Here is a 9,881-nt window from a genome sequence, read left to right as displayed (position 1 = left end):
ATCAAAAATATGAATGTTATATTTGTTTTTGTAATATACATTCTTTTGATTAATTGTAATGTTTTCAATCAAATACTTACATATTTATAATGAACACAAAAATTACTAAGAAATTAAAACTTTTTGAAAACTTGTTTAATCAATATAATTCACTAGACTATAAAATCTGCATCATCATGTTATAGATTTAATTTTTCAAGTATGTACTTCCAAAAAATATTTATGAAGATTGACAACTATGTCAATATTGTAGTGAATATTTGAAATAATTTAGGTAGATACATAAAAGAAATGAGGACCCGAGATTAAAAAAGTTTTAACACAGTTAAAAAATTCAAATTATATCATTGCCTGTTCTACAATATTTACAATATATCTTCTGACAAAGCAAAAGACAAACAATATAATTGTTATTTAAAATATGATATTCTTTATTTAATTTACATATATTAAGCCAAGAATTGTAATATTTCACTAATATTAATTAATTAATACTCTTACTCCTTGTGGGTTATTGAAAGAATAGAAATTTCCCCAACGTTTGTTAATTGATATTTATTTAAAGTGTAATAACAATGTTAAATAAAATAATTGCGTATACTTACACTCAAATGTGTTGGACCGGTGGTTTTTAAGCTGTGCGTTACGGCTTCAGGGTTATCGTTGGTTATTATCAAAGAAGCCATGTTCGTAGTAAAAACTAAAAATAAAATTGTAATATAATGGTAAATATAGTTTTTGTTATCTTTTTTTTTTTTTTTGAGACTGTTTAGTCTGCGCACCAATACAAGTGGTGTGTGAGACATCTACCGGCGATAACCATGAATTAGGTTACCCAATTTCGGTATATCTATGTGTGCGATATTGAATAATGGCATGCTTCAATTAATATTTACATGATTTGCCGCTAATCTATCAGTTGCATAATGTACACCGTGGCGTATTTTACTTAATTGTATGTCGGGGGGGGAGTGGTACTAAATTTACGAGCATTATACACTAGTTAAGTACAATATTTTTTTCATATATGCTTATGTTCTTAAATACATACCTATTGGTGCATTTTATACTTGCATCTTTTATACATTTTGCATATCTTGAGAAAGGTAAATAATATACAATAAAGCTAAAATTTAAATATCATATTTCTTAACATAAATTTATAATATATACAAATAACTGGAACAATCGCCACCCCCCCTCTTCAAATACGTCACTGAACGCACATCGCTTTGTATTCAGTGAGTTAAATACGCTATTGAACAGTATTTTTCTGTGTTTTTTATACTTGCTAAAATAAAGTGTTAAAAAAGGAAAAAAACCTACTTTCTGCCAGGGGCCTGCTATTGTTTGATATCCGTTGTGGGCCATGGCCCTCTCTGCCTCCCCTTAATCCGAGCTAGGTTATAACTATGGATAAGTTTTTGAATTCTAATAGAAAACGTGGTTGTTCAGAAGTATCAAATATTGAAAAGAAAAAACAGATATTCAAAAAATATAACGATAGTTATTTGAATTTCAGATTTGCTAGCACTGTTGTTGAAAACGTAGAACATCCTCAGTGTGTTATTTGTTAGAAGGTAATGGCTTTAGAAAGTATGCTTGTAAATAAAATGAAACGCCATTTGGATACAAATCATTAAAATTTGGTGAACAAACCACGTGATTATTTCGCATCAAAGTTAAAAGCAATGGCTCAACAAAAACAAGCTACAATTCCTTCTAAAGCATTAATTTCTTGCAATAAAGTAGCTTGGTGAATAGCAAAGAGTACAAATTCTCATACTATCGCAGAAAATGTAATTTTACCAGCTGCTATGGATATGGTGTCCATTATGATTGGGAATGCTGCTGCCAAACAACTAAAAAATATACCATTATCGGATAGATAACACTATTAGTCGTAGAATACAAGATATGGCTGAAGATATTAATGACCAATTAATTGAAAAAATTGAAGGAAATGACTTCGCCATTCAACTGGATGAAACAACTGACAGTTATAATGATGCCCATCTTATTTGTTATGTGAGGTTCGTAGTAAGTGACGTGCTTCATGAAGATTTACTTTTTTGTATAACTATTGTCGGTAAAAAAAAAAAGTAGCAGATTTATTTAATATATTAGATTTTTACATAATTGAAATTAACATTGTCTGGGATAGATTTTTTGGTGTGTTGCACCGATGAATCTTATCAGGTTGTTATAATAGTTTACAGGCACTCGTTAAAAATAAAGCCCCTTATGCTTTATGGACGCATTGTATTATTCACAGAGAAGCTCTCGCTTCCAAAATTATTAGTCCAAGTCTTAATTAAATCTTGCTATCTGTTATTGAAATATTTAATTTCATTAAAATTCTACCTATTAAGTCTCGGTGTTTTGGTAAAATATGTAAAGACATAGGAACTGAGCATACCTCTCTTTTGTACTATTGCAACTCCAGTTGATTTTCACGAGGAAATGTGTCGAGAAGAGTATTTGAACTTCGAAAAGAAATTAATTTTCTTGAAAAAAAAACATTTTGAAAAATTTAAAAATGAAATATTTTTAATAAAACTATCGTACTTAAGTGATATTTTTGAAAAACTCAATGTAATAAATGTATCTGTACAAGGTAATGAGACCTACTGTTGACTGAAAAAATGATTTCTTTTAAAAAGAAATTAGTTTTGTAGAAGAATAAATTGGACGAAGATGCTTTAAATGACTGTTTAACCATATGTATATATGTTCCTTAATGAAAATAATTTAAACTTGATAGAATCTGTCAAATTATTATTCATGGAACACTTATCTCAACTTATTGTTCATTTCTAAAATTATTTTCTCGAGAATGATTAACAACAAAATTGGATTAAAGATCCTTTTATTACTGATCTACCACCAGAAAATTTCTGGACAAGATCAAATGATAGACTCATCCCTAGATACAGTGACAAAATCCAAATTTGCATCATCTTTATCAGAATTTTGGATAGCTATGAAGAAGCAGTGTCCAATCGTAGCCAATAAAGCTATCAGGACTTTGATTCCAATAGCTTCTTCATACTTATGTGAAACGGGTTTTTCGGCCTTAGCAGTTATTAAAACTAAATATAGAGCAAGACTGAATACCGAAAAGGTAATGAGAATCACGCCTTCAATTATTTACGCCACTATTTTATAATATTATCCAATAAAAACAAGCACAACCATCCCATTAAATATTAAAATTATTATTGTATTCATTTTTTAACTGTAAAAAAAATTAATCTTAAAACAAATGTTTCCTATTATTAATAATTACATCTTTATCGTTAAATAAAGTTACATTAAAATGATTAAATAATGTAAATTTGTTTATATTAAATGAATGGGAGCTGTATATTTTATTTCAAAATCAAAAGAGCCATGGAACCAAAAAGGTTGACAACCACCGTGTTAAACTATTATTTAAGAAATTCTGAACCTTACATTTAAATGAAAAATTACACAAACCTAGAAAATGAAAAATAATTTCAATTTATATTAGTAATTATTTTATTTAATAAAACACATGTTTTATGCTTACAAAGTAGTATTATAACAACAGCTAATCTAAGAGGACGGAATCAATTTTAACAAACCATATTTCAAGTACAAATATTAAATTAAAGTAAGTAAATAATAAATAATAATACAATTAACTATATCTACAGTAGCATAATACTTAAGAGATTACAGCCAATTTCTAGACATGAATTTCATTTAGACTTAAAATTATTAGTTTTAATGTACATCATAAAAATTAAAAATAATACTTTTGAAAAGTCATATTAAATTTATATTCATTAAGTAAAAATTATAATAAATTAAACAACAATAAATACTGTACAATAAATAAAACCTTAAACCACATATTTTTGGATCTATACAGCTTGTAAATGTATTTTTATCTATAAAAGTATTTTCCTTTTTATTCTTTTTGATTTCAACTTATTTTATACTCCAAGCTCAATAAGATAAAATAATTAGATAAAATATTGAAAAAATGTTTAATGCAATAATTATAATAGACAGAATTCTACTAAATGAATTTCTATTATTTTGTAATCTATTGAAAATAAATTGTGATATCATTATTTTTTTGATAAATTTAAACTACGGATAACTTATACTTTAAAGCGATAAAAGCACATATTTTTAATACAATATATACTATAGTGATAAAGCTGACATTTATCCAATACAAATTTTCGTACATATCAATAGTTTTAAGCATTACTTTCGGTGAACCATACTGACAAAACATCTATAAGTAAATAAATAAAAAAAAATATTAATACATTCAGTAAAAAATAAGTTCTTCATATTATTAATCTTAATATTCAAAATGGTTTATGGTTTAATTTCTAAATAAATGTACACATAATAATAAATATAAAATATAATGTAATTTAGAAGAAACATATGAAATACAAATTAAAGCAATGAAAGTGAAAGTTTCATATTCCAATATTTTTATATTATTATACCGATATACAGAATACAAGAAATATACATAGAAAGTGCTGGGACTTAAAAGCTAACTGAGCTATTCAATTTTTTAATACCAATAGTTTTGATTTTGTCTACATTTTTTTTTTAATCTACAGATTGGTTTACAACTTCAATTCTCCATTCTGATCAACTGCTTACCTTTTCTTTAAGCTCCTTAAAGGTCATCACATTTAATTTGTCCTACATAAGAGTTCCAAGTTCATCCAGCTGTTTTTTTATCTTCTATCATATCCTCTAATACTATATTAAATAGTTCTTTTGAGTATATTAGGGCAATGATTAACTAATTTCCAATGTTTTACTCTAATTGTATCTATGAATGTATGTGGAAGAAAATTCCACAATCTAAGTATTTAATTTATTTTCCATTCTATCCAGTTTAGCCTTTCCATATATTTCCAGCATCACAGCTCAAAAACTTCTAGATTTTTTTCAGTATCATTTATTACCCATGTCTCACATCATCATATGATGTGATGTCTAATATGAAATTAAAATCAATACTTATGCGTTTAAGTTCTTACTTCTTTCCCCCAAACTTCTAACCTATATTTATATTTTTTATTAAACATATACTTCAAATGAATTTTTATCAGGCAACTAATTGTAATAAAAATATAATACACTACTTACAACCGGACAAGGCAACACAGTGCGATCAAAACCATATATTGAATGTAGTACACCTTGCACAGAATGTTTCATAAATGAAATATCATATAACCACCGATATATTTTAGGCGTATCTGATATTCTTATCATACCACCAGCATAAGTAGTCCAAAACATTAATATCAAAGCAACTATAACTGTGTTGATCTAGATCAAAATATGTATTTTAAATATTTATTACAATTTATCAAGTGAGGATTTTCTTAAAACTTACAACAAAACTCTTACACAAAGTACTGACTAACATTCCAATTGCTTGTGACATAAGTCCAGTCACAATGAATATCAATAGAAACATTGAGATTCTAAAGAGTTCAAAAGGCTGGCCAGATAACAAGTATATCAGTGAACAAAATAGGAACGTACAGAATATCTGTAATAAATGTTAAGTTATTAATAAGAATAAAATTATTGTTTAATACTATTTTTTATTTACTTGAACTGGTAGATCTACAAGTGTCACAGATATGTAGTATAAACTTAATGAATACCATCGGTTGAAATACTCTTTTCGCATTACCGATAATTCCAATGGAACTAAAGAATTTATATTATAAAATTAATAAGTCATATAGATAAACTAATAAAATAAATGAACTATCAAAACTTGTTTAAAAATCCCTAAAAAACTGGTTAAATGGTAAATAATAGAAATATTTAAAATAAGTAAGATTACCTATTTTGAATTTTAGTATTCAAAACTTTAAAAAAAATTCAAAGTTAATACAATTTATTTTAATAAATGTAAGTATATTTTATTGCATGGATCAAATGTAAAAACTAATAGTTTGCCCAAGAAGATTTACATTTGTGTATAGTAATGAGAATAAATATTTAGCAAGAAATATATAACATCTAAAAATGATTGTTATCAAATTCCAATTATAAATACTAACTATACTTCACTAAATTGTTTCAAACATATAATTTTTAATATTTTTTGTATTTATACAAACATTTTATAGACATGGTAAATGCAGCAACATATGTCATAAACATCACACAGAAAAATAGTAACACTGCATTATCTCGAACATGCATAGCGCTTTTCCCAAGTCCAATGTAAACAATTCCAAACATGCTACCCAGCAAGAAATGAACAAAAAGTCTTACCTTGACTAGAAACTTAAAAAACAAATCATTGAAAAAATAAACTCATTTTGAAGATATTAGATATAATTTACTTACATGATCCCTAAAAGTAGTGAGCAAAGTTCTATGCATAAGTATCCAAAGTTCAGAAAAATATTTTGATGAATATTCTCGACTATATATTATAGGTACATTGTTAATACTCTTATCTAAAAAAAATGCAATATAATTATTGCTTTTGATATGCAACAATATAATTAAAGTGAATTAAATTAATCATGAAGTTATTACCAGTTATGTCTTTACTAATCAGGTTTTGATCAATAACAAGCTTAATCAGAGTATCTATAGAATTTCCATATTCACCCAAACTTAATTCAATCACTGGATACACCAAACCAATAAATTTAATTATTTTCGTATTTCATTTAAGCACAGCTTTACAAACCAAAATCAGCAGGATTGTGATAAATTGGACATTGAAATCCAAGATGTGAAAAATAGTCAACTATTTGCGATGATTCTCCATTGTACATACATTGACCAGAAGGAGTAAGAACATAAACAGTGTCAAAAGTAGTCAAGTGATAAGCTGAAGCTTGATGAATAGTGCATATTATGGTTTTTCCAGAGTCTGCCAATTTTCGCATAATTTTAACAACATTGTTTGCAGACACAATATCTAGACCTCTGCTCAAATAAAAATAAATATTAAATCAATTAATACAACTATAGATTTAATTTGAAGTAGATAAGTATATTACGTGGTAGGTTCATCAAAAAACATAACTTTTGGGCTGCGAACTAATTCTAAAGCCATGGTCAATCGTCGACATTCACCACCAGATAAATTATAAACTAAAGTATCTCGTTTTTCATGTAAAAGTAAATTATGTAATAAATTGTTAATCTGAAAAAAATGCAAACTTTATATTTTCAGTATAAACAACTATGAATTAAATTGATTATGTGTTAGTAATTATTGTTAGCTCACAGAGATTTTATTTTGAATATCTAACTTAATGGTTGAATGTTTAAGTTTCATAGCTATTTCCATGGATTCTTGAACAGTCAAATACAATTGTAAATGATCTTCTTGCATGATATAGCTAGAAATATTCCTAAATGATAGCAAATCTCGCTGTGCTCCATTTAAAGTTACAGTTCCCTGGTAACCACTTGACCTAGATAGTTGAAAATATCATAAACTAAAATATGGTACTATTTCATATATCTAAAAATGAATACTCAGAACATAACAATAACTATAAATTCCAAAAGCAATTAAAGGATGAGTAATCATCATTTACATAAACATCAATACATAAATTTCAACTTTTAATGCATTTGAAGTAACAATGAAAATATAAGTATTCTGTTTAAAAATAATTTCTAAAAAATATAATTAAATCACTCACATATAACCCGATAAAATGTTCATAAGGGTTGATTTTCCAGAACCTGAACATCCTACTATGGCCCCCACTTGGTTTCTGCGGAACAAACCACTGACATTGTTTAAAATGGTTTTTTTCTCTGAAACCAATATAAATTTTTACACCAAATTAGCCAGGCTAGGCATAGATAGGTACTCACCAGGCCTAAAGGTCTTCATCGCCCTAGAATCCCAAATATTCACGTTTGAAGATATGTTTGTAAACTCCACATTGATACCTTCCATCTCTACGGATTTATAAAGATTTTACGGGTCTTAGTACAGACTGTTTGCATGAGGACTGAGTGCTAGACCTCAATTATGCTTCAGGCAGATGTGAACAACAAATAAATAACATCATTAAAATACAATAATGTAAGGCTTTCAAATGCTTGGTATTTTAATAGTGTTTGAACAACTGCAAGAACCGCAAGACATTTATTATGAGCATGAACTTACCTACCCCACCATAATGGTCATAACACGGGATGCCCTTGAAAACGTGCACATTCGAAAAGACCAATCAATGTAATTATTAAATATCAAAACGATTTTCGTCTGCGCATAATAACGCAACGCTTCGGAGACCCAATCAAAACCACACACGCCAAAGTCAGTCAACGTAAGCTAATTGATCGAAGCCACCGCTATGCTGTCGATCCGTCAGCAAAACAATTAAGTTAATTACAGCATAAATAAACACGATTATTCAACAGGTAGGACTTGCATTTGAATTGTGTACGTAAATATGTAATGCACAGAGTCTTTAATGTAATGGTGGAAGAAGCATTATGTAACGCACAGTTTACAGTATACACTGACCGATGGTCAGATACCGTAAAATTTGGATAATGTTATCCGCGTTTCTGTGTAAGATTATCACAACAACAACCGCAGCTGATTCGTGTGTATCACGATTCGAGAATCAAGATAACAATGAAATGAGTGAGCATACTGTCCCAGATTACAAGAAACAATCAGTGGTCACTGCCCCAATTAAACTACCTACTCTATGCCTGCATGTAAATAAAAATCTTTTTTGCCCCATTCATAATACGAGTATATTTTTGTGCATTTGACCTTTTAGGCCTCAATAATATAGTATGTGACCCCGGGGCCTGTTTGCAATGCATACTCTGCACACTCGGTGTTTACGGCACTGCACTGTGGTACTGTCATGAAATATTATTAGACTCTCAATCGTGGGTTGATGGCCAGGTCCAGGAGCGGATTGGCAATTATTTTCGGCCCAGGAAATATGAAACAAACCGGCCCATGAACCGCAAATTAAACTATTTTACCCCTCTCCCACCTAAAAAAAATGCTTTATTTTACATCAATTTCAAAATTTGTTTAGTTTCATCCCTAAATTAGTAAAATCTACAATAACTTTAATATAATTATAGCTATAATAGTTTTGGGTAAGTTACATGATTAATCAGTTCTAACTTGAACTTGAAGTTTGATCTTAACGCATCTTTAAATATATATTTATTTTTTTAATGATTTTTATTTATTTTACAAAGTAAAACTTTTTTTTGGGAATTATATAATAATATAGAGTGGCCCAAATAAGGACCGACCCATCGGGAAGATTCCCGATTTCCCGATAGGCCAATTGGCCCCTAGTCAGGTGTCATCTGGTTTTATCAGTACATGCATTACCTGAATATTTTGGTTTTGGTACCACCATAGAGTATTACTCTATGGGTACCACCATTGATTATAGAATAGAATAAAATCTATTCTATAATCAATGGTACCACTAACCTAGACCAAAATTAAACTTTCGAGATGGAACCGCATGGACTTAACCGAAGGCTTGAGCATTTCGAGATACCGATGGATAATAAGAACAAAAATTATTCAATATCGTTAGTCCATTTCGATTAAATGATTTTCATAGATATTTTTCCAATTTGTCTAGTTTAAAGTCTATGTTTTCGTATGGACATTTGAAACCGGAAAAATCAAATGTCTGTACACCTGCTGGTTATACGGTTACCTGTCTTGGACACGTTTAAATTTAGTTTATTTTATGAATAGACGACATAACGAATTGAAAACTATGTATTCTTGAACTCAAGGCCGAAGTGGAGGCAAAAGATACTTACGCCCCGAGCGCAAAGTGAACAATTTGCACTTTATGATAAAAATTGCA

At 28.6% G+C, this 9,881-nt stretch overlaps 1 protein-coding gene across 4 annotated transcripts; it reads right to left on the bottom strand.

Annotated features, from left to right (window-relative positions):
* Window positions 1–4,066: 4,066 nt before the first annotated feature.
* LOC112690757 (ATP-binding cassette sub-family G member 1-like) lies at window positions 4,067–8,615 on the bottom strand. Of its 4 annotated transcripts, XR_003149246.1 has the most exons (14): window positions 8,180–8,613; window positions 7,882–8,044; window positions 7,704–7,821; window positions 7,280–7,469; window positions 7,050–7,195; window positions 6,734–6,975; window positions 6,577–6,669; window positions 6,382–6,494; window positions 6,150–6,318; window positions 5,630–5,730; window positions 5,408–5,566; window positions 5,155–5,340; window positions 4,660–5,067; window positions 4,185–4,273 (listed from the first exon to the last, which is right to left on the bottom strand). XR_003149246.1 is itself a non-coding variant. In XM_025564838.1 (13 exons), exons 2-13 carry the CDS (start codon window positions 7,964–7,966, stop codon window positions 4,118–4,120), a joined length of 1,758 nt encoding a protein of 585 aa, XP_025420623.1. In that variant the 5' UTR covers window positions 7,967–8,044; window positions 8,184–8,615; the 3' UTR covers window positions 4,067–4,117. The 4 variants fall into 4 exon arrangements, 3 of the variants coding, with proteins under 3 accessions (XP_025420623.1, XP_025420622.1, XP_025420624.1); XM_025564838.1 differs by lacking the exon at window positions 4,660–5,067 and having other exon boundaries at window positions 4,067–4,273; window positions 8,184–8,615; XM_025564837.1 differs by lacking the exon at window positions 4,660–5,067 and having other exon boundaries at window positions 4,068–4,273; window positions 8,180–8,614.
* Window positions 8,616–9,881: the final 1,266 nt, after the last annotated feature.

Source organism: Sipha flava, unplaced genomic scaffold (assembly GCF_003268045.1).
Source record: "Sipha flava isolate LNK unplaced genomic scaffold, YSA_version1 51_pilon_pilon, whole genome shotgun sequence".
NCBI classification, from domain to species: Eukaryota; Metazoa; Arthropoda; class Insecta; order Hemiptera; family Aphididae; genus Sipha; species Sipha flava.
Note: the sequence above shows the minus strand (reverse complement) of the source record. Positions and strands in the feature narration are given on the sequence as shown.